The 26,002-nt window shown below is 38.5% G+C and overlaps 1 protein-coding gene across 2 annotated transcripts in view; it reads left to right on the top strand.

The window, feature by feature from the left end:
* The first annotated feature begins 202 nt into the window (after nt 1-202).
* MND1 (meiotic nuclear divisions 1) overlaps nt 203-26,002 on the top strand; it is a 60,043-nt gene continuing 34,243 nt past the window's right edge. Inside the window, exons 1-4 of one of the 2 annotated variants that reach the window (XM_074377149.1) lie at nt 203-282; nt 4,700-4,765; nt 8,098-8,155; nt 11,391-11,539. In XM_074377149.1, the coding sequence (XP_074233250.1) occupies nt 280-282; nt 4,700-4,765; nt 8,098-8,155; nt 11,391-11,539 (276 nt within the window). In that variant the 5' untranslated portion in view covers nt 203-279. The other variant, XM_010968519.3, reaches the window with a different exon arrangement.

Below are 26,002 nucleotides of genomic sequence, written 5' to 3'. Positions count from 1 at the left end.
TGGGAGACCTAGCTCGCCAGCAGCTGGAGTCAACCTAGCGGAGGCCGGCCGGCCAGGCAGGCCCCGCCCCCAGGAAAGGCCCCGCCCCGCCCCGCCCGGCCGCTTGACGGAGACGCCAGGGGACGCTGCACGCCGTTGGGGTGAGGGCCGGCCTCTCTTCCCCGCCTCCTCTCCTCTGCTCCGCCCCCGGGGCGGTGTTGGCGCCAAAATCAAACCCGCCTGCGCGCCCCGCCCCTGCCGCGCGCAGGCCCCGCCGCCGGAAGCCGCGCCGCCCGCGCCATGGTAAGAGCCGGGAGCTCGCCCCGCGGTCCCCCTCCTCCCCAGTCACCGGGCCGCCGAGCCCCTCGGCCGCGTGGGACCCCGGTTCGGTGTTGGCCGCCCTGGCGGGCTGTGGGGCCGCTCCCTCGCCCGGTGGACACCCCCCGGCCACCCCACGCTTTCCGGCTCCCGCGGCCCGAGCCGGGAGGCTGAGGCGCCGCGCTGGGACCCCCGCCCGTCTGCCCCGGCGCCCTCCCGGGCGGGTTAGGTTAAAGACGGGAGCGTTCGAGAACGTGCCCCGAGTATCTCCCAGACCCTGCAGTCTGGCCGGCAGAAAGACCACGAGTCACTCCGGAGCAGCTCCTCGCCGCTAAAGGCGCAGCCGCGGGATGAGAACCGGAGGAGTTGGTGTCGGCGGGCAGGGCCGGGGCCGCCTCGGCTCCCAAGTGGCTCGGTTGGTCTTTGCCGTTTGAGTGCTTTCATGTTGTAACCGGTAGAGCGCATTTCAGGATCGCGCACGATTTCCAGAGTAACCTAACGAATCTTCACTTTATGCCAGTTAGATGATTTCTGTGAAAATGTGTTTTTTGTTTTTTTTTTTTTAACAAAGGGCAGGAATCGCTGCCGTTTTGTGCTTCAAAAGGACGGCCGGCTGGTAGGGAGAGTCGCTTTGTTAGGGAAGCACCGTACAGACTTAGTTTTCCTTGCATGCCATAATGGTTTAAGTCTTGGTAAGATACCAGATTGTCTCCTTTTATGAATTTAATGTCTTTCTGCTCATCCAGTCATTTTCATAAACCTTCAGTTTCATCCCACCCCTCGCTTCTATTGGTAGAGAATCAACATGTAGTGAAATAGATCTAAGATTTTAATATCTTAATTAAGTGGCCGTTATTTTGCAAGCTGATGGTGGACAGGGACCTGGGTTGTACGGTGTTTATTTGAGGATACTTGTCCAGATGTAATTATAACTGATAACGGCTTCTTTGTGGTTAAACCAACAACCCAGCCACCTGGGCATTAAATGATACAAGAAGCCAAACAGGTTTACGCTTAAATCTGTTACCAGTGCTCTGTGATATCTATTTCTCCTTATAGAGCCACTGGCCTGATACAACTGAGAACTATGCAGCACACGTGTGTGAAATTTTTTTTGTTTTTGTCTTTTTACTTAAGCTCTCTCTACACCTGAATCATCTAATACTAAAAACTTTTGGTAAGATACATACTTATTTGTCACATATTACTAAGAAATAGGTTTCGAATTATGTTGATCAAAGGTAACTTGTTCTCTTCCCTTATTTTGAATTAATAGTTGTTTGTTCCAGTTTGGTTGGGCTTGCTGGGTGGAGTTGTTGTAAGTCCAGGCATGTTTTTGGAATTGGGGAACTGCAGGGTGGTCTGCCACTTCTGAGGGCCCCAGGTGTCTCCTTTTAATTTTTCACTATTTTATTGCAGTTGGTAACAGGACTGACATTAGGGATTTTCTAACTCCTAATTGGAGAAGATTCCTCCCCCATCCTTAACTGTTTAGTCCTCTTACTTACTAATTTGGTTGGATCTTTAACATATACTATAGGGAGATTTTCTTTAATCTTAAATATTAAATGAGCCCTTGCAGATTTTTTTTTTTTTTGGAGAAATTTCTAAATATGGATTAGTATGGCATCCATTTACATTAGTTACTTTAATTCTGGCCATGGTACTCTCCTGCTGTGGTTAATAATAAAAAAAAACTACTTCTCACGAAGGAGGCTGATGAATAAATTAGCCTGAAATCCGTGTTAACAGATGATACAGCTCATCCGTATTTCCTGAGTAAGTTTTACAGCTGCTGAGCTGAGAGAAAAGAGCTTTCTTAAAACTGTGAGCTCTCAGGACACTAGATTCTCCTCATTGCCTGCCCTCTGCATGGCAGATTCTTGTGGAGTCTGTGGTCTCTCGAGCAATTTATAATAATACCAAAATGGTAGCCTTTTCTGAGGCTTTATATCTATTTTCCACTGATGCAGCCACAGACTGGAGTCCTGAAAGGATTTTCACTGCCCTTGACATAACCCAGGTTCTGGGCTGAGAAGAGCTGTGTTCTCAATCCCGGGGCACAATTAAAACACCTCACGATTTTTAAAATATACATGTTCAGGCCATAGCGCCGTCTCAGAGATTCTGATTCATTTCATATGGGATGTGCTTGGGCATCAGTTACTTTTAAATGCTCCTGAGATGATTCTGATCTATGTGGAAGTTTGAGACCAACTGGACCAGAGGAATGAGCTGAATGGGCCTTCTAACTGGATGTGAATGGCTTGCTTTATTATGCTGCCAAGGCCGGTGTGAAGGGAGGGTAATCAAGTAGTGTTGTGCTCTAGCTCTGTACCCGAGGTTTAGTGAACTGCTCTTCAGAGTAGATGCTTTCTTGGAACTCGCCTGGCTGAGGCTTTTCTGGTTTATCTCTCCAAACAAAGCAGTAAATGGTTATCACAGAATTCCTTTTATTAATTTACCTTGTGTTGTACTTATGGGACTGCAGTGCACTCGGCAGAACCTGGTGATTGGTTGGATATGGAGTAAGAGAGATGGAGGAAACCAGGGTGACTGCCAGGCCTCTGGCTTGGGTAACAAGGTGGTTGGTATCCAACTGAACTTAAGATCCAGAACAGCAGGTTTGGGCAGTAGACGTGGGAGAGGAACAGGTCATTGTAGACCTCCTGAGTTGGAAGTCTGTTCAGCAGGCAGGTAGATACATGAGATTGAAGCTCAGGTGCACACTAAGTCCAGTGATGTATAGATTTGAGATCTCAGCGTAGGTGTTTGTTAAAACCATGAAAACAGCTGAGATCAGAGAAAAGGTGTGAGGCAATGAGGGGATCAATTGAGAACCCTGGGGAACTGCAGTATTGAGAGTGGACAGAGATAAAAGAGGAAAGTAAAATTTTGAGGCTACGTGCTTTACCTATATGACTCATCAAGAAACACCTGGTAAAATTTATTGCTGTGTAAATGAGTTAGTGGGTTTCTAGGTTCTGCTGGTTAGACTCGTGTACCCTGGTGTGCATTCACAGTGGCAGTTCCAAATTCCTTCCCCATCTAGCGTAGGCTCTCATTTCTGATGGAGTTTATGGTTGGATGGGGCCAGTCAGTTTTTAGTTGTTGGTTGACTTCTGCCTGCTTTTTAAGTGCTGTACGGTGTTTTAAAGTTCTAACTAAGCAATTTGTGTTCCCCTATAATCCCATGCAGTTTTTGAGAAAGATGCAGATCACTTTAAAAAAAAAAAGTGTGGAATCTTCCATGAGAGCACTAGAGATATTGGTTCTCATTCTCTTGTTTTTCTGTGAATTTTTTTAAAGACCTTTTTTTTATTTGTTTGGTTTTTTTGCGGGAGGGTAGGTAATTTGGTTTGTTTGTTTGTTTTTAATGGAGACACTGGGGATTGAACCCAGGACCTCTTGCATGCTAAGCACTCACTCTACCACTGAGCTATACCCTCCCCCACCTGTGAATTTTTGCATTAAGGAAATTTGGCCTTTTTTTAAATTGGACCTTAGGTATATACTCTATATACAATATATAATAAAATTTATCATTAATGTACATTTCAGTTACATATTAACTATCTTAATTTCAGATTGGCCAAAGGGTAGTTACAGAATAATAGTAACCTGAAGAGGCTTTCATTTTCTATTTGGATGTGATTTTCCTTCCTCCCGCTTACCCTCTACAGTACTGCTACAGCTGTCGAACCAAGATGTAACTGATCTTGTCACTCCCTGCTTCAGAAATTGCTCAGTAGCTCCTCATTGCCTGGAAAAAAGTCTGCTCTCTTTGGCTAGACAGTCAGCCTTGCATAATCTGGCCCAGACAACCTTTCGCATCTCATCTGCCACTCCATCTACATACTCCACGCATATAATAATTGTCCCTGAGTGTTTTGTCTTTCTGGAGTATTCCATGTACTACCATAACGTTATGCCTATTCAAGACACCTTTCTTACCGTTTCTCAACTTGACAAAATGCTGTTCATCTCTAGCCTTCCTAGCTAACCCTCCTCCCTCTCCAGGGTGGAATTAATTCATTCTGTCCCAGGTAGCAATTTGTGCACGTACCTGTTCATCAGTTATAAGTGGTTATGCCCATTTATTTTCTTCGAGAGATTGTAAGTCTTTTGAAGGTAAATACAGTGACTTATTGGATCATTTAATAAATACTGAATTTCTATAAAATGCCAGCTCTGTGTCAGTCACAATTCTTGTTACCATACTGGCAGCACCTGCCACAAGGCTTGGCAGAGTGTTAAAATCTGTCTTGAGTTACTAAACCTCTTGGTCTCAGACAAGACCATGTATAATTTCTGATAATGTTTTGAACCAAGTTGTTTTAAAATGCAACGTTTATTAAAACAACAACAACACAGTGTTTACTTTTTAACTTTTGTGCTTTAGTCGAAGAAAAAAGGACTGAGTGCAGAGGAAAAGAGAGCCCGCATGATGGAAATATTTTTTGAGAGAGTAAGTCATTTTCCTTAAGATTTTTAGAATTTTGTGTAATATTCTTAAGTGTGTGTCATCCAGTATCAACTCTACCTTTTTCATTAGCGAACAGTACTAACCAATATCCTGAATAACAGATAAAATTCTACAAGCTTTTGTGGTACCTGTGAGCTATGGAAAGAACCCTACCCCAGTGTTTGTAGAATCTCTTCGTACACGCTGGCACTGCAATTATCTTTCTGAGGCATGTATTTTCTGAGGCATTGTCCCCCTTTGCCTGAAAATGATACTAATAGTTCACATCCACTGAGTGCTTCCGAGGTGCCAATCACTATTCTAAGCACTTGGTGTAGATTATCAGATTTTGTCCTTTTTGCCCCTATGAGATCAGTACTATTGTTATCATCCTCATTCTGCAGATCTGGACATCTGAACAGCCTAAGGTACCAGCCCTGATCTCAAAAGTGGAAGTGATAGTACTTGGATTAAAAACCCAGGGAGGGGAAGAAAAAAAAACAACCCAGGGAGAATCATCTGATTTTAGAGGGAATGCTAAATACCACCAACATTTATAAGCCTATGTATAATGTAACACGTAGTCCTCCTTAATTTGTGCCTGCCACTAACAGGAAATATGCTTGAAGTTTCCATTTCTAAGTGACAGAGCCAGGATTCAAACCCAGTCACCTGGCTCTAGACCCTGTTTTCTTCACCAAGCCACCATTCAGTGGCTTTTCTTGTTTGCAGGTTAAAATTCAGACTTTGGACCCACAAAAACATTTTAACTTCCTATGTCTTATGTCTTGACAGGACCTTCAAAGTCTTGTCTGGCCCCAGCCTACTGGTTGTTTTCATTATTTACAAATGTGAAGAAGATGGGAAAATGGCAAAATAGAATACGAAATTAATAAGTAATGATAATACTTGACATTTTCGTTTTGATAAAGCATATTCTTAATAAAACAAGCGAAATATTGTAGGGGCTTTTTTTTTTAATGCTTTGCCATCTAAGTGAAATCTTAGTAATCTTACTAATATATAATGACTTACTAAAAGTCACTGGCAATTCAGAACAGAGTATCATATTAGTAATGATGATATGGTTAGGAAGATAAATTGATAACGTTCGTTGGTGAGGATTATGACTGTTCCGCTGAGTCGAAATATTTTTTCTATGCTCTTAGAGCAGGAGAAGTAGAATTAATTCCCACCAGGCAGTGGAAAGCTGGGGAGAGTGGTGAGGGAAATTATTTTGTCCTTTATGGAATTGTTAATTTTCTCGAATATCAAAGTTGGCTGTTTCTGATTGAAAAATATGCAACTCTTCTCTCGGGAACATTAAGATAGTAGTGACTGTGACACTAATGAGTAGTAGCAGCTTAAAGAAGTTAATAGTGTGTTTTTATGTAAAGCTAGAAATTAATTGTATTAATTGCTTGATTTCAGTTCTTATATTCCTATATATTTATTTGTATGAATACATACTTACCTAGATTTATTTGAAGTTGCTAGTGTAATAGAAAAAGACTTCTTTGCTGTTACACTTAGGATGATCATGGCAGCAGTATCGCTCCATGACAGAGAACTTGCACTTCCAGTCTGCTTGACCTAACAGCTTTGTGACTTTGTGACTTACTTGACCTAAGTCTCCGTTTCCTCATCTATAACTGTACCTAGCTCACAGTGTTAGTATGAGTATTAAATGAGATAATCTGTGTAAAACATTACAATGCCCAGATCACAAGTGTTTAATTAAAAGTTATCTAGTATTATTACTTTGTGTCTTCCATGGTATTTTGTTTTTATAGTTTTGTTTTTGAGGGCTAGAACCATTGTGTTCATCTCTTCTTTGTTATTTCTGTTTGATGTTGGGGAGAACTATTATTTACTGGAGACCATTTTCTCTGTTCATTTAAATGACCCTACTTTAGTCCTGAGGCTGGTTCTTTGCAAGCATATTTATCTACACAGCATCCCCGCTGGGGCAGCCAGTATGTCTGGGGCTCTTCTTTGATGACCACATGTAGGCAGATATCTCAGTGAGTTCATGTTCTTTTTCCAGGGAATCTAAGGTATTTGCAAATAGGTTTGATTAATTGATTTTTTTTAATGCATTAGTGACCTAAAGCCAGTGATTTATTGCATGTTCTCTGAGACCCTACAGAATTATTTTTTGAGAGTTTATTCCCAGAGGGACAAAAATTGATTTCACACTTTCTAAGACCAATGATTCAGTATTTTCCTTAATTTACTAAATCTTAAGTGTACTTAGATGAAGTTACTTTTTCCAACATTTTATCATTCAACATGAAAGAATTTCACAGTGAAGGACTATATGCCCAACCTAGATTCTACCATTAATATTTTGTACTCTGCTTACTTTATTAATATATAATATTCATTTGTCCACTCCTTTATCCATCATCAGTTTATCTTTTTGAGGGCAGGGGAGTGTATATCTTCTGTGAATTGTCTTCTCGGCAGTCTTTTCAGTTTCTTAACAGTGCCCTTGAATGGGCAGACATTTTAAATTTTTATGATGTCTAATTTCCATCTTATTGAAGTTGCTTTTTCAAGTTTATTTTGGAAGAAATAGATCCCAGATTTCCATAGCAATAATCACAATAGTTCTGTTCTAATAACTGAATACTTCGGTCTTTTCAAATATTTCACTTCTGTTATCCAAGTTCTTTTTACAACTTCAGCCAAGGCTTATTACAAGAAGAAAGGAATATTCTACATAGATTTTTTTCTTCAACTGTAAGATCAAATATTCTACGTGTATATCGTGCGATAATGTTTTGTTTTGCACATGGTAGACATGCAGTAGGTATAGGTGAACGATTGATAGGCAGCCCTGAATTGTATGATGGTCATATTTAGGTGCAGCTCTTCTGTGAAACCGTAAATGTAAACAGATCTTGACAGCTGTCTGTTTTGCTCTTAGTTAGAGCTGCTAAATCTGTGATGTATGCTATGTGCTAAGCAAAGCATTGCTTGTGTTTTCTTCAAGTCAGAGTGTCAGAGAAGCTGATTATCTCATGTTAACAAATGATTCATGATGACTAGTTTTTATACTTCGCTGGGAAGATGTTCTTTACTTTCTGCCCTCCACTCACTTTAAAGAATTGTATGTTCATGCAAAATCTGTCCATTTTAAGTTCTGTTGAAGGTATTAAACAAGATAATTAATTTCTTTTAGCTCTAAAATTATTAATTCTATAGCACTGTTCATTTCCAGGCATAGGTTTTTAGTACAGTATTTTGTAAACATAATATGGTAAATATAAGTATATAGTAGGAAATAAATACATATTTTTCACCTATTTTTTAATAACTCTTTTAAACAGAAAGATGTATTTCAATTAAAAGACATGGAGAAGATTGCTCCCAAAGAAAAAGGCATTAGTAAGTATCAAAAAAGTTCCAGAATATTTTGGTAAATACCAGTCATCTTTTTTTGCAACAGTCTTTCACTTTATAAATTTCTAGAGATGAAGAATGTTTCTAAAATCCCTTATATAATATCTCTGGGCCACAACCATGATTCTTGTGTTTGGAGTATCTGCTCTAGGAAAACTAAAACGGAATATGCATGCATGCATGTGCACACATACACACATAATATGTACACACAATTGTACACATTTATCTATTTATGGGAATAATTTCCTTCAAAAGAAGTAAAAACTATTCATGTATGTTCTAGTATTTGTTAAATGTGATTTGTATGGTGTTAATTTTCTACGGCTGCTGTAACAAATTACCATAAACTTGGTGGCTTAACACAATAGAAATTTGTTCTCCCATAGTTCAGAAGTCTAAAAATAAGGTGTTGGCAAGGTGGGTTCCTTCTGGAGGCTCTGAGGGAGGATCTGTTTCATGCTCTTCTCCCAGCTTCTGGTGGCTGCCAGCAGTGTGCCTGGCTTATAGACACAGCATTCTAATCTCTGCCTCTGCATGGCCTTCCCATTGGTTTTCTTCCCTTGGTGTCTTATAAGGACACATGTCATTGGATTTGGGAACCCACCCTAAATCCAGGATGATTTCACTGTGAGGTCCTAATTACATCTCTATAGACCATTTTCCAAGACAAAGTCACATTCACAGGTTCTGGAGGCTATCTTTTCAGGGGTCACTGTTAAACCCACTATGTATTTTATGTATATATATAACATTATTTTCTGATTACATAAGCTATATATGTTTGTTTCAACAGATTTGGAAATTATAAAGAATATTATAAAAATAAAAGTTGTTCATAATCCCTCTGAGATCACCCCTGTTAATATTTTGGTGTATTTTGATGTCTTATTCTTAGATTCTGTTTATCTGTGTGTGTATATATCTGTCCCTTTCTCTGAGAGGGAACCATGCTGCATATACAGCTTTGTGTTCATGTAGTTTTTCATATAGCATTATATCATATACATTTTCTTATGTCATTTGCTTTAAAAAAAAGATTTACAACGTCTGCATCTGCTAATGTTTTATTCTGTGACCACCCACTGTGCCATAGTTTGCTTAGCCTGTTAGCTATTATTGACCATGCAGATTGTTCCCAAATTTTGCTGCTAGAATTAATATGTAAGTAACATGCCATCCATAGATTCTTCTCCTAAAAGACTTATTTTTTACAGCTTTTTTAATTTCAGGATTTCTCATATACTTCCTCACCTCCATCATCAACATCACTCACCAGCAGGACATTTGTCACAACTGATGACCCTGCACGGACATTTCATACTGACCCAAAGCCCATAATTTATATTAGTATTCACTCTCAGTGTTGCATATTCTGTGGGTCTGGACAAATGTACAGTGACACAGATCCGTTGTTACAGTGTCATTGTGGTATCATACAGAGTATTTTCACTGCCTTAAAAATCCTCTGTGCTCCACCGATTCATCCCTTCCTCTCCCCCCACTATGAACTTTTTTCTACATCTCATGTTACTTCATTAGGAAGTGTCCCTAGAAACAGAGTAGAAAAAGAGACTTGTGTAGTTTTGGGTTTTTTATATGTATTCTTAAATTGCCTTCAGGAAAGGTTATACCAAATTCTACTCAAATTCATTTCTCAGAACTGTTTTCATTTTTAGAATTCTTTGACAATTCCTTTCGGTTTGTACTTCTTTACAAATGAGGTTGAATGTTTTGTATTTGGTGTCAATTTTATTGCTTTTATTTATTAAATCTTTAAATTTTTAATAGATTTTTATTAAATTTACTCTAGGAAAAATTAAAATGGACATTAAAATATGGATAATTTGTTGGTGTAGTTTTGCCTAATAGAAAGTTTGAATAGTTCATGAATTTCAAACATTTGTGAAATATGATTTTATATTTTTACGTGCTATTTTTAAACTTTTCTGATCTTTAATCTTACCCCTAACCATAACCTCCAGTTTCCTTCTTTCTTGTTGAATTTTTCATAGTAGTTCTGTTTTTGTTTCCTTAGCATAATAAATAATGCATATTTATTGTTGGAAAAAAATAAGAAAAATGAGCAAAAAGAAGGAAATACAAATTGCCTCTTAACCTTACATTCAAAATAACAACTGTCACATTAGTGCATACTATCTTTTAACTTGTTTTTCTGTATAATACATTTTGAATGTGTATATATCCAGGCCATTAAATTTTTGTAACGTAAATTTAATGAATGCATAGTATGTCATTGCAGTAAAATACTTTTACGAGTCCAGTAATTGGACTGATTTGTAAGTTTTTACTGTTGAAAACAGTGCTTTAACAAGCATCCTTATGCATATCCATCATTATTTTCTTTAGCTGAATTTATAAAAGTGGAATTTCTGTATAAGAGATATGCACAAATCTCAGGTTTTAGATACATAGTGCTATATTTTCCCACCCATTTCCCTGAATCCTTTATTATAATTTTTGATGTTTTTAACTTGGTAGTCAGGAAATCATATCTCATGCCTTATTTTGCATTTCTTGAATTGTTAGTGGGTTTGAACACTTTTCTTGTTTCTTATTGATCATGCGTATTTTATAGATGCCCATTGATGTATTTTGTTTTTCTATTGGAGTATTTGTCTTTTTAAAATTATTTTTGAAAGCTTCTTGTTTATTAACTTATTAACTCAATCTATAATATTTTTTTGACTTTATTTATTAATATTATTTTTAATTGAAATGCTGTCAGTTGCAATGTGTCAATTTTTGATGTACAGCAGTACAATGTCCCAGTCATGCATATACATACATATAATCGTTTTCATATTTTTTCATTAAAGTTTATTACAAGATATTGAACATAGTTCCCTGTGCTATACAGCAGAAACTTTTTTTAAAATCTATTTTTATGTGTAGTGACTATCATTTATAAGTCTCAAACTCTCAAATTTATCCCTTTCCATCCACTTTCCCCGGTAACCATAAGATTGTTTACTATGTCTGCAAGTCTGTTTCTGTTTGTAGATGAGTTCATAGTGGCCTTTTTTTTTCTTTTCTTTTTAGATTGCATATATGAGTTATATCATATGGTATTTTTCTTTCTCTTTCTGGCTTTACTTAGAATGACGTTTATCTATAATATCTATTGCAAGTGTTTCCCCAGTTATTGGCCTTTTAATTTGTGTCTTAATATTGAATCGTTAAAAATTACCTCTTTCAGCTGCTATGTCAGTAAAAGAAGTTCTTCAGAGCTTAGTCGATGATGGTATGGTTGACTGTGAAAGAATTGGAACATCTAATTATTATTGGGCTTTTCCAAGTAAAGCCCTTCATGCCAGGAAACGTAAGTTGGAGGCTCTGGAATCTCAGGTAGGCCACCACAGTTAAAAATAATAGATTTGCTTTGTAAGAAAGAAATTTGTTTTGCTTAATCCTGTTTTCATTTAGTGGTTTCCGTTAAATTTTTAACATGCATTATTGGACTCAAAGTCTAAAGATAATCAACATCTCTTTTTCTCAGAGCACAAGGACCTTAGGATATTTTAACTTTCATCTTCTTACATGCCATGATGTTGTTTTCTAGTATTTAAGTTCTTTTTAGGTTTGCAGAAAAATTGACCAGAAGATACAGAGAGTTCCAAAATGCCACCCCTCTCTCCCCACCAAACATAAAATTTCCCTTAATATTTACATCTTGTGTTAGTTTGGTACATTTGTTACAACTGATGGGCCAATATTGATATCTTATTATTAACTAAAGTGCATAGTTTACATTAGGGGTTCATTCTTTGTATTGTACATTCTGTGAGTTTTGACAAATGCATAAATGTCATGCATCCAACACTACAGTATCATATAGGATAGTTTCACTGCCCTAAAAATCTCTTGTGTTTCACTTATTTCTTCATCCTTCCCTCTCCCCTAACCCCTAGCAACTGCTGGTATTTTTACAGTCTCTAAAGTTATGTTTTATCCAAAATATCATCTGGTTGGAATCATTATAGTTTACAGCTTTTTCAAAACAAGGAAGGTTGGCTTCTTTCACTTAGCAATATGCGTTTTATGTTCCTCCATGTCTTTTGATGGCTCATTTCTTTTGATTGACGAATAATACTCCATTCCATGTGAGTACCACAGCTTGTTTATTCTTTCAACTATAGAAGGAAATCTTGGTCATTTCCAAAAACATAGTCCCAGATCCCATCACACTTAGTGAGCTGTTTTTCATCCTTTTACGGGACTGATGCCGTGAATTATCACGTGGAACTTACACGTAATTACAGTACAGGAGCCCCCCTTATTTGCAAGAGATATATTCCAAGATCCCCTGGTAGATGCCTGAAACTGTGGAACGTACTGAATCCTATTTATGCTATGGTTTTTTACTGTATATATATACCTATGATAAAGTTTAACTTATAAATTAGGCACAGTAAGAGATTAATAACAGTAACTAGGAATAAAATAGAATAGTTAATAACAGTGTGAATATGGTTTCTCTCTCTCAAAATATCTTACTGTACAAATATAATGCCTTTTCCATCTTAACAAAGCACTCATCATGCACTGTGGCTATAACTTTTGCAGTTTGAGGTGCAAAAGCAAAACTGGCATGAATTTCTTTTTCCTTCTTCACAATTTCATGGATAGCAGATTCGTTCTTACCATAGATTTTAGCAACCTCAGTGTATGATTTTTCTTTTTCCTTAGTAAGTTGAGAACTTTCACATTTTCACTTAAAGAAAACACTTTACAGCCTCTCTTTGGCATATCCAAATTGCCAGCCTCACTACTCTTAGGCTTTGGGCCATTATTAAGTAAAATAAGGGTCATTTGAGCACAGGCACTGTGATACCATGACATTAACCCAGTAACCAAGATAGCTAAGAAGTGACTAAGGGGCAGAATATGCTGGACCAAAGGATGACTCATGTCCCGTGTGGACAGAGCGGGATGGTGCAGGATTTCATCATGCTACTGAGAATGGCACACAATTTAAAACTTATGAATTGTTTATTTCTGGAATTTTCCATCTAATATTTTCAGACTGTGGTTGACCACAGGTAACTGAAACCGTGGGAACTGAAACCACAGATAAGAGGAGACTACTATATAGGCAGGAAATGAGACTTTAGGGAAAGGGGCTGTGGACTTGTTTGGGGGTGAAAGGAGGAAGAATCCTGATTGTCTGGAAGATAACAAGAACAGGAAAAGTGAATCAACAGAAGTAAAGTAAATTAATTTCTCTCTGGAAGTTATGTGAGATTGTGTTTCTTCACAGGGAAATCCTCCTGAAACACCACTTTTTTAAATGATGCTCCTGGGTTTAAGAAGGTTCATGTTTATAGGAAGTCTTCTTTCAGTCAGTATTCTTCATTACAAGCAGCACTAACTCTGGCTGATGTTAGCAGAAAAGGAATTTATTGAGAGATATAAGGTGGACTTGCAGAATCACTGGGAAGAGTGGACACCCAGTTCTAAAAGTGGGCAGGAACTGAGGGAAGGTTCACAGACAGATCACAGCCGAACACACGATGAAGCCTGTCTGGTGAGGATACTGTGCCTCAGAGCCCTGAACACCTCACCTAACTGTTGACATTGCTGACCTCAGAAGGTAACTCCACTGGCACTCCTGGCCCTGGCTGAAGAACCAGATACTGCTACCACCAAAATAAACAAAAAGCCACAGAGAAACCTCTTTCCCAGTTCCCAGTCACAATTCTGGGAGGTACATGTGATTGGCCAAACCTGGTCGTGTGCCAGGGGAGCTGGTGAAGTAAATAATTAGGGTTTCTAGTTTTATGGTGGAAAGGGGCTGCCTCCTTTTGGTGCCTGCAATTTCCCAAAATATGAAGGGGGGTTGGGTTCTGAGTAGCACTTCCTCTCCTCCCATGGTGGATATATACCCAGAAAATAAATCAAGAGAAAAATCTGGAAAGGAGCACAGAACTTGAAGTCAAAATAACAACAGATATATTGAATACGTACTTTCCTCTGTGTGCCAGGTACTGTTCTAGGCACTTGGAATTCATTAGTGAACAAAGAATGGAAGCAGGAGACCAGGAAGTTATCAGAAAAATCCAGCTATGAAGTAACAGTGGTTTGAATCAGGTCATAGCAGCCCACCTACCCGCCCTCAGCCTTAGACAACCACTAGTTTATGTTCTGTCTCTATAGATTTCCTTGTACTGGACATGTCATATGAATGCAATCACATAATGTGTGTCTTTCATGACTTGCTTCTTTCATTTAGCAGGTTTTTAAAGTTTGACCATGTTGTAATACGTATCAGTACTTCATCCCTTTTTATGGCCAAATAATATTCCATTCTACAGATATACTTCATTTTGTTTATCTACACATCAGTTCCTAGCTATTTGTTTTTTTTTCTACCTTTTGACTATTATGAATAATGCTATAAAACTTCACATACAAGTCTTTGGGTGGACATATGTTTTCATTTCTCTTAGGAATTTCTGGGTCATATGATAACATACTTAATTGATTGAAGAACTTCCAGAGTGTTTTCTAAAGTGGTTGTACCATTTTGCATTCTTACCAGTAGTGTATGAGGGTTCCAGTTTCATCACATCCTTACCAAAACTTGCTAACTTTTTGATTCTAGCCATACTAATGGGTATGAAGTGGTTGTATCTCATTATGGGTATGATTATCATTTCCCTGGTGACTAATCATGAGTGTCTTTTCATGTGTTTACTGGCCACTTGTGTATTTTCTTTGGAGAAATGTCTAATGAGATCATTGGCTCGTGACTCATCTCTTAAACATGATGCTACTTTTTTTTTTCCTGCTAGGAAACAACATGCATGTTTATCACTCAGCAATGTTTTTTAAACTTAATTATGCAATTAAAAACTTTTTACAGGGTAATTTAGTTTTAGACCTTACTACATTTTCCCGTCTTCATAGATTTTGTTCTTGCTTTTATCCCCTTTGAAAGTTCCCTTGTCTTTCCTTTCTGCTTAGCCAGTTCTTAACATCTCTCCTCAGGAACCTTCTCAAGCTCCTATAGCTTACCGTATTCTTGCCGTTCTGTAAACTTGAGTAATATTTTTGGTTTTACCATAAGTAAAATGTGTTCCTTTGGCAGATGTGGCTGGTTGCCTATCTAATAAGCATTGCTACTTCCTTCATTACTAACAAAACACTGTGTTGACGTAGCTGCATGTCCTGCTAAAAAAACGTTAATCTTCCCAGACTCCCTTGCACCCAAGGACAGCTATGGGAAACAGTTCTAATGAATGAGGTGTAAGTGGAAAACTGGCTTTGAGGTTTATGGGAAAGCATTCACTTTCCTGATGAAAGCAAAACCCTTTTGTCTTCTTTTCCATGGTATGGACATGAGATCATATTGTGACACCCCCAAGGTAACAAGCATTCGAATGAAGACATTCCCTAAGAATGGCAGGACCTGGATAAAAAAAGGCTTGGGTCTCTGGTGGCACTTGGACACTGCACTAGCCTTGGACTCCCTTACCTCCGGAGTTCATATTACATAAGAAAATTAAGCCCCTGTTTAATCTAGTTTTGGTCAAAAACTCTCTTATTTGTAGCTGAATGTATTCCGAATGGATAAAATTGCTTTGAAGACTTTTTCTATATAATCATGACTTAGATCTTATACTAGGAGTGTATTGCTGTGGAACAAAACTGTACTCTTAAACTTCATGGCTTAAAGAATCGAACATTTATATCTCACAATTTCTTTGGGTTAGGAATCCAGGTACAGTTTAGTTAGACTCCAAGTCTCACATGAGATTGTAGTCAAAACTGTTGGCCAGAGCTGCATTCTCATCAGAAGGCTCCTCTGAGAGAGGATTTTCTTCTGAACTCAATCATAATGGTTATTGGATTTAGTTCCTTGCGGGCGATTGTGCTGAGCTCTTCAGTTCCTTGCAGGCTATCGGAGTGATGGCCATAATTTCTTGATAGCTTTAGCCAGCTGTCTCCCTCGTTCCTTATATCATGACAGCTGCCTTCCCTCAGAGCAAATGCGTGTGGAGAGGCCAAGACAGAAGCCACAAGTTTTTTTGTAACTTAATCTTGGAAATGACATCACATCACCTTTGCCTCATTCTGTTCCCTAGAAACAAATCATTAAATTTAGTCCACACTTGAGAGATGACACATGGGCATAAATACCAAGAGGCAAAGATCATTGGGATCATCTTAGAAGATACTTATCACAAATTTTTCATTCTTTTAACTTTTCACATGTATAAATCTCTTTGATTATTTTTAAAAAGTAGCCTCTCTGAGGAATAATTGGGCTACAAAACCCACTCACATTTAAAGTTTATAAACTGACAAGTTTTGACATATGTATACCTCCACGCAACTATCACTGCAATCAAGATAAGGAGCATACCTTTCACCCCTAAAAGTTTCTTCCTTCCTCTTTTTAATCTCTGTCTCCTGCCCACCCCCCACGCACACAGATATGCTGCTTCCCCTGCCCATTTCCCCAGGCAACACTGATTGGCTTTCTGTCATTAAACGTTAGTCTGCATTTCTTAAAATTTTATGTCAGTGGCATCATGCAGTATATACTCTTTTTCCTGGATGCTTTTACTCAGCATAATTAAAGTATATCCATTACTGCCATATATCCTACTCATTCGTTTTTATTGCTGAGTGGTATTTCGCTGCATAGATATACTAGAGTTGTTTGTTGATGGACATTGCAGGGTTTTGTTTATTTTAGTTTGAGGTTACTGGAAGTAAAGCTTTTAAGAATATTTGTATATAAATCTTTGTATGGACATATGTCTTCATTTAAATTGGGTAAATACCTAGGAATAGAATGGCTGGATCATTTGGTAGGTGTATTTTACTTTTCAAGAGACTGCCAGGCTGTTTCTCAAAGTGCTTATGCCATTTTACATTCCCACCAGCCGTGTATAAAAGTTCTGGTCCCTCCACATCCTCATCAGTACTTGGTATGATACCCATTCCAATAAAATACGTAGTGATATCTTGTGATTTTAATTTTCGTTTCCCAAGGGCCTTAGAATGTTGAGCATGTTCGCAAGTGTTTGTCATCCATATATCATCATTGATGAAGTATCTATACAAATCATTTGCCTTTATAAAAATTGATACATTTATTTTTATTATTACGTTTGGGCAGTTTTTTTGCGTATTCTCGATACAAAATCCTTTATCAGATAAGTGCATTCCAAATGTTTTCTCCCTGAGGAGGGGCTTCAAGATGGAAGAATAAAAGGACATGGAGCTCACCCTCTGCCACAAATACATCAAAAATACATCTACATGTGGAACAGTTCTCACAGAATACCTACCAAATGTTCTCCCAGTCTGTGGTTCGCCTTTTCATTTTCTTAACTGTCTTTAAAAGAGCTAAAGTTTTAAGTTTTAGGGAAGTCCAATTTATCAGCTTGTTGCTTTATGGTTGATGTTTCTGGTGGTGTACCCTACCTTCCTCCAGGCATTTATTCATGCCTGAAACTAGGCATAATCGGGTGCTGATTAAGCATTTCTTTGTTGACTTTGTAATCCAGAGATAATCTGGCCAAATGTCACTTTATTTCTTTGCCTCCGGATTTAGCATAATCTTTACTTAGCAAATGGAGGAGTTCGGCAAACCTTAATAGAAGAAAGAGATTCTTGCTAGTACAGTGACTATTTTTAATAAGTGAACTTAATATCATTACTTATTTATTCTGAATGATTGAGGAATAAGATGTTCTTATCAGTTACTGTCAATATACTCCTCTCCCTGCTGGTCTGAGAATTGTCATCCAATGTATGTTGTGACACACCCCTGTCCCCCAGCCCCATTTACAAGCTGGAGGTCAAAGCTTACTCTCACACACTTACTCAGAAGTTAGAGTTCAAGTTAGAGGCCAACACATAGGCAGTAGGTCCTATACCTTCTGTTCTAAGCACCACAGAAGTAAATGACGAGTTAGATTTTGATATGTCATTCGTAAAAGATAGCCTTGGCATTTGCTATAAATAACTTCTTTAAAAGAAAAGAAAATACTCAGTATCATTTCACTGACATAAACTTACCTTATTTTTCACTGAAATTTGAGAGGGAATGTCAGTATCATACTAAATCCCTCAACCATGGTTCTGAAGATGACTTATTTCAGAGAGGCCATATGGCCTAATGGGAAGAGAAGCAGTTAGAAATTAAACATGGATTGAAATCACAGTTTCACGTTTTACTAGTTGGAGTGGGATGAAGTGAAAAGTGTTCTGTGGCTAACTGCCTGAATGAGTGACAGAGAGAAACATGCTGCAAGAGATGGTGGGTTTTATATAAAGATAGCAGTCCCTCACTTACTGTTGAATTGAATCAGATTCCAACTCCAGGGTTGCACTGAGGATCAGTTTATTCAACATCTTGCCAAAGTAAAATGTTAACTTCTTCGGAGTTTCTTGTTAATTACTTCCAGATTATACAGAGAGGGAGCTCTTAGTTGTATTTTTTTTTCCCTCTCATTCTGTTACACTTTGGTTCTGCCAGTGATTCCAATTATGTACAGGAATGTATTCGTCTCTTGAGAATAGACATTCTTGTAGTAAGTTTGAAAATTAAATCAGGAAACACATTTTTTTCTCTCATGCCTTTAGGTTATATGTGTTGATCATCATTAAAGACAGTCTAAAATCCTCATGGGTATAATTTCTGTTTCTCTGTAATATTTTATAAGATAGCAGATAAGCCATCAACTGTGTGGGGGTTGCATTAACTGCTTCTACAGATTTTCACTGTGTGCCTCCACTGTACACTGTGCTAAGTTCTTTGAGCAATATAAAAATCAAAATATGTGTTTCATGTCAAGGTAATTTATACTTTACTTGGTAAGGCAAGATAAATACCTGACATAGTAAATTAACTTTTTAGGAAAGAAAATCTGTATAGTTAAGGAAGACTTCTTAGAAATGGTTCTTTTGAGCTGACAGTTGACCAGATCTAGGTGGAGGGAGGCGATTGCCGTGGGAGATGGAGGGCACCGGGATGCTGTTGCTGATAATTGCAGCCACGATCTATCGAGCAGTTTGCCAGGTACAGTTTTAAGAGCTTGTCTTAGTCCATTCAGGGTTCTGTAACAATATCCTAGATTTGCAAGCTTATAAAGAGAAATTTATTTCTCAGGGTTCTGGAGGCTGTTCGGGTAAGAGCCCTTTCCTGGGTCACAGACTCCTTGTTGACTCCTCACATGTGGAAGGGGCTGGGTGTCTCTGCAGCCTTTTATAAGGCTTGAATCCCAGGCTCAAGGGCTCTGCCCTCATGACTTAAGCACCTCACAGAAGCCCCACCTACTGATACCTTTGGGGGTTAGGATTTCAATGTATGAATTCTGGAGGGACACACATATTCAGACCAGAGCAGAGCTTCTGCGTGCTGTGTATTATTTGATTCTTAAAGCTGCATGAGGTAGCTATTGTTATGAACTCCCTTTTACGTGTGAGACAACTGGAGACTCCAAGAGGTTAAATAACTTGCCCAAGGTGACAGTATTAGTGGTAAAGCATGATTCAAATCCAGGCATCCTGACTCTGTAGTCCTTGCTCATAACCACAGATAAACACAACTTAAAAGCAAATTACATTTAGTGGATAGTTGGTCATTGACTTGGAAAGAATATGCAATTTTTCATTGTATAGAAATGGAGAAATAAGATTGGACATTAGATTGAGGCCATATTATGGATTATCTTAGTGATTGGTTAGCTCTTATCATGTACACCAAGCAGGGGAAGTTGAAATTTTTCCTTCCAGAATATTATGGGTTTTTTTTCCTGGTCTAATTGCTTAAAAATTAGATTATAAACTTAGAAAATAGTGTTGTTACTTTCTGGTATTAAGCAAAAAAGGTTTTCCCCTCTCTGTATGTGAGTAAGATTTTATCATTAGTGTTGCTGAGAATAATTTAAGGTGTAGTAATTTATTTTTGCAAGGCTGAAATAAATATTTGGGTTGGGTGAAGAAGTAGTTGTTAACTAGCCTCTAAATATCTGTGACACAGATGCATTCCTCAGGTTTTTTCAAGTAAATTAGTAACTTCATTGTATGCAAAGATGATGAGTGTGGTAACACATGTTCAAGTCTGGTGGTCTTCTGAAATATATGTAAATATGTTACGGTATTTGGATGACAGCAGAAGCAGCCATTTTTGGTTCAACGGAAAGTAGAAATGACCAGATCCTTTTCTCATGTCTTTGTTGTGCTTTTGTTATGAATTTTAACGTAACTTAAAATGTAATTATATTGTGGAAACTCCCAAGTGAAATGGCATTTTTCTGTGTCCTGAAGAATGTATAGAACTTTATTAAAGGTCAAGAGATGATTTTTATTTCTTGATAACAGTTTCAAGAATTTTGGCTGAAACTTGCTGATTTTCCCCAGCATGATAATAATTTTAGTGTGTGTATGAGAGAGACAAAGAGTCTGTCTGTCTCTCTGTGGTCCTTATGAGTATTCTTTGTAAGGAAAAGCCACACAAAATGCGTTAAACCATTCTTCCAGTCATCCTCTGGTTCTCATCTTCTTTTGCCCCTTCCAAATAGCTTGCCCTTTATAATGAAGGAACAATCTCAACTTCCAAGGAGTGACTCTGTCCATTTTACCTTGGCTGATACTGACGGATGTAGGATGGTGTTCTGCAACGTGTGCAGACCAGGTGAGAGCAGTGTTGTAACTGTGGTGCCTAATTCACATGGAGTCTGGCAGTGTGGGGAATAACTGACCAATACTGATTTGAAATGCACACTTTTTGGTTTTTTCCCCAAAAGAACAGCACTTTCAGTATGCTTTTATTTTTGTATTTGTGCCCTTTCCCTCCTTCCAGGACTCCCCATTCTGACTTGAATGTTTGTTTGCTTCATTGCTGTAGCATCCTGAGTCTAACTCCAGTCTTTCACGTGGTGCTACCGCTGTTACTGAACACGGTCTCTCAGTCAGCCTGTACCCTCGGCACCTGGCACAGCTCTTGGCATATGACTGATATCTGACACGTGAATGAGAATTAGGGGAAACAAAGGATGTGAAGTCAGTCTTTTTTTTTTTTAACATCTTTATTGTGGTATGATTCCTGTACAGTAAACTACACATATTTCAGGTGTATAATTTGATCAAGTCTGATAGATGTATATAAAGTCAGTCTTAATGATAACAATCCATTGATTCAGAGAATTTCATTAGTGCTGCAGCAAGTCTGTGTAGCAGTTTTTAACTTATGTTTTTAAAATTTTGTTAAAGGGTCGGAATGTAGAAATCATACTCTTTCTTTTGTTTTCTTGCTCTGCTGAGATCTTCCATAGTTCTTCATCCAAGTTCTGGTTTGCAGGCCATTCACTACTAAGGGAAGGTAGTTTAGGGGACAGATTTTCTAGGAGTCAGTTTATGATAAGTGTTACATTTTGAAATCTATACTGACTTGAATTTCAGACATGGTGTATGGGTTTTGGGAGACACTAATAGATTCTCTTAGGATAATTCAGTGATTTTTTTTTTTACCAGTTTTTAAAAATGAGTACAGATCTTCTTCCACTTATAGTGGGGTTACATCCGGTAACCCCATGGTAAGTTGAAAATACTGTAAGTCAGAAATACATTTAATACACCTAAGCCACCGAACGTCATAGTTCAGCGTAGCCTTCCTTATAAGGGCTCTGAGCACTTATATTAGCCTATGGTTGGGCAAAGTCATCTGACACAAAGCCTATTTTATAATTGCTCTTGTAATTTATTGACTACTGAAAGTGACAGAGTTGTTGCCTGGGTCCAGAGCGGTTGTGAGTGGATCCATCATTCCCCCTCATGACGGCGTGGCTGCCTGGAGCTACGGCTCACTGCTGCTGCCCAGCGTCAGGACAGAGGATCATACTGCATGTCAGCAGCCCAGAAAAGGTCTGAATTCCAAATTCCAAATACAGTTCTACCGAACAATCTTAATGCATAATCATAAAGTAAAAAAAATCATTAGGTCAAACCATTGTAAGTCGGGAACCATAAGTACATAGAATTCTTTATTGCCAAAACTGGACAAAGAGTAGGTCCGCTTTTGGGCTATGTGGACAACTTGAAATATTTTCTGAATAAAAATAGGCATTACTTCTATTGAAATTCATTTAGTTCGGTAAATGTTTGGTGAATACTTGCAGTGGTAGGCCCTGTGACTCATGAAAGGGATGTAATGTTAATTTCGGTCCTCCAGGACCTCACAGTGAGGAGACCCATGTCAGCAGATCACTGCAGTATGATGTGATCGTGTGCAGTACGGCAGAGGATGGGAGTACAGAAGAGGGCGAGAGTTAGTCTGCCGAGGAAGGGCTTTACAGTTAAGGAAGGAGAACTTTACATTGGCTCTGGAAAGATGTATGGGAGTTCATAAGGGAGTCGAGAGTGAAGGGCATTCTGGGTACAGAGACCTGTAAGTTAAGGCAGTATGTACAGCACAGTGGTTTAAGAGAGTGCACTCTACACCCAGACTCTAGATTCAAATCCAACTCCTTCCATTTACTCATAACCTCTGTGCCTCTGTTTTCTCTTCTAAAAAATGGTCCTGATGTTTCCTACGTCACAGGGTAGTTGTGACAATCAGCTGCCTCCAGTGATGACTAATCCATAGTATGTGCTTCAGTTCTGTTGCTGTGTGCCGAGACCAGGTGTGTACAGAAGCAGAGAACGTTGGGGGCAGATCTTGAGTTGTTTTGTACTGCTCAGTTGTGTGTGAGGGATGAATGAGCAGGTGGACCCTGATCATGAAGGGCTCTGAGTATGTAAGCTGAAGAGTTTTGAGTAGGGAAGTGAGATGATCAGAGCCTTATTTTAGAAAGTGCTTCTTCTGGAGGATATATAGGAGTGTGCCCTGTGACACTGCCAAACTAGTGGCTGTCCCAGGCCCACTCTGCTCCAGGTAACAGAGGCAAGAGTGCTTCTTTGCACCTCCTCTGCCATGAGGGTGTGGACAATACCTGTGGGGCTGCTGCTTCCCAGGGTTCTAGACAGGAAGTGATAGATTGTCTGTGTTCCTGTATCCTCCAGATTTCCTAGAGGCTCTGTAGTTGCACTCCTGTTTCTATAGTTGTAACCAGTCTCATCATGTACTGGAGAGGGAAGATCAGGGCTCGTATCAGAAACCCTCAACAGTGTTCAGTGTTCTTCCTTTCTTCCCTGCCTCTGTCTTCAAGTTGTCATTTGGAGAAGGCGGTACGGGACTGGTTCTGGCTGGTCCTGTATTTTTCTGACTTGAATCTAGACTTTGATTTTTGAAACAGCAAAAAGAAGAAAATTGTCACGATTCTTCTTTGGCTGTCATTGAAGTTGGTTCATGCTCTATTAGAGCACTTGTCACACTTGTCATTTATACATCTCCCTCTTGTGTTAGGCCTGAGTGTCTCAAACTAAGAGCCGTATCTTCAACTATCTCTCCCCCAAACCTAATATTAATCCTGATAGAAAGTAGGCATTTAACCCTTTAAACAAATGAATGAACACATCAGACCTCTGACCAGCTACTGACCTGTGTTCTGGTCATCCTGAAAGTTTTATAAAATGTTTGGTAAAGATTGCTTTTGTCTACAAATAGTAGAGTATCTGACTAAGAGTGGCTTAAATAAATGGAAATTAATTTTTCTCACAAAGTCTTGAGGTGGGGCTCTATTAATGTTGCTCAATGTCTCGGCATCTTTGTGGTCCTCTTGGTCTTTCCTTCATGGTCATGGGGTGGCTGGCACAGCTCCTCGTGTCATATCCGAAGCAGAATATGGAAGAGGGGAAAGGGAAGTGGTTGGAATGTCTGTCTCTCTTAGCAGGAAAACAAAAGCTTTCCCACAGCTGTCCAACAGACTTTTCCTTAAATCTGTAGGCTGAAACAGTATTTCACCTCTCTGTAGCGGAAGCTGGGAGTGGGAATGGGTAAGGGAGGAAGGAGGTTGGAAATGGCTTAGATGAGTTAGTTAACCAGAAGGGTTGACACAGGCATAGTGTTATAAATAGGACGTTATTTTATGAGAGTGTAAAGTTCTGTAACTGCAGCACAATTGATCAGATAATAGTGTTCGGTGGTAATGTAGTCTGTTCTCTGTGAGTACATGGATTATACAGAAAATACTCTGCTTTACCTCTGATTTTTCCCCCCCGTGGTTGCAGGGGTATTACAGGGCATCAACAAAATAATATTTGTGCTTTGATTTTTCCTTGAAATATGGAAATACTTGGCCAGTTTCTTATTTGTTGTATAATCTTTTTTTTTTTTTTTTTTTTTTTGCTATTTTTGCTGTACAGGGACATTTTCACTGGTATGTATTCATACTTCTATCAATATTATCTGCTAAGGTTTTTCTTTAAATGCCAGAGGTTGTTATTTATTTAATAAATTTTAGTTCCTGCATTGAAAGGTTCTTCTTGATGAAAGATACCATTTTACTCTAATACTTTCTTTCAAAGTGGTAATCTTAGCTAAGTATATGCTATATAACTCAAAATGTAGTTTTTTTATTTTCTTGAGGATGCCTCTCTTGAAATTGTTCTGGACATTGTTTGTTAGTATTTAAAATGTTGACAAATTTAATGTATTAATATGATGCCCAAAGGGGCAGAATTCTCAGTGAAAAACAGGCTTTGCTATCCAGATGAGCTGGATTAAACTAGCAACATTGCCAGTTACTACCTGGTCAAACTACCTAATCTCTCTGGATCTCAGTTTCTTAATCTGTGAAATGGCAGTGTCAGCTTCCAGTGAGCTCATGTATAGACTGTGTCCTCTGCAGGCCTGGCTCACTTGGAGACTCTGTTCATAGCAGGTGAGTGACTCTTGACAGTGGAGAATACAGGGAGAATGTGTGGCTTGTTCACTTGTAGTTTGTTGCTCGTCACTGTTTTTATATACATAAAGGAAGAAAAAAAATGAAGAAAGTGACAAAAAGTTTTCAGTGACATTACTTGCTTTTTTAGTTAGCATTGTCAAGTTATGTTCAGTTTGTTAAAATGTTAGTTTTGTAGAAGATAGTGCAACTTACTCTCTCTCAAAAAAAAATTATATTACCTCTCCGTTGTCAAAGCCCCATATCCCTTCGTTAATGAGAGAGGAATAATTCCATTGTTTTCCTGCAGTAAGCCAGAGGGTCATCACCTCATGACATAATCACATTAGAAACTTCCATAATTACACTTAACTGAAGTTCCAGATGGACTTTTCTTAGGAAATTAACCCTGAGAAGTAATGTTCCAAAATCAAGCCAGTTTTTCCCAGTGGAAATTCTTTCTGTCTTTATTGTATTAGATATAATCTCATCTGATAATTTTCAGTAAGGGTTAAAAGTCACTGCTAGACATTTTAATAATTCCATTCTTGATTTATAATTTTTAATATCTCTTCCAGATAAGAAGGAACTTTTATTTTTGTGGCATTTGATATCTTTAAGTTCACATCTGTATCAAAAAGGTAAATAGTTGGCAGCTTTTCATTTCTCCTCTTTAGTAAGCTCCTTCATATTTTCAGTTCTTAAGTAAAATTCCAAGTTCTTTTAGGAGTTTTAATATTGCATTCTACTTGATGGGAAAGATTGAAAACATTAGGTCTTAGCTCTTCAGACTTTTGCAAGTCTGTGTGTTTTCCATTGGCTTCCTACTTACCAGCTTTCTCTTCCTCTCCTTGATTTTTCCAGTATCTGAATTTGAAATTTCCTCCAATACTCACAGTGCTGAGAAAGCAACACCACACTTTTGGCAGACTCTCATTTTCTGTCTGTCACTGTGTTTCGTCTGTTTATTTTTTGAGATTCTACTGTGGGCCAGGCACTGCTCAGGGGGCTTGGGACATGTGTCAGTGAG

The sequence above is a fragment of the Camelus bactrianus genome, chromosome 2 (assembly GCF_048773025.1).
Source record: "Camelus bactrianus isolate YW-2024 breed Bactrian camel chromosome 2, ASM4877302v1, whole genome shotgun sequence".
NCBI lineage: Eukaryota > Metazoa > Chordata > Mammalia > Artiodactyla > Camelidae > Camelus > Camelus bactrianus.
This window is presented reverse-complemented; position numbering and strand designations above follow the sequence as displayed.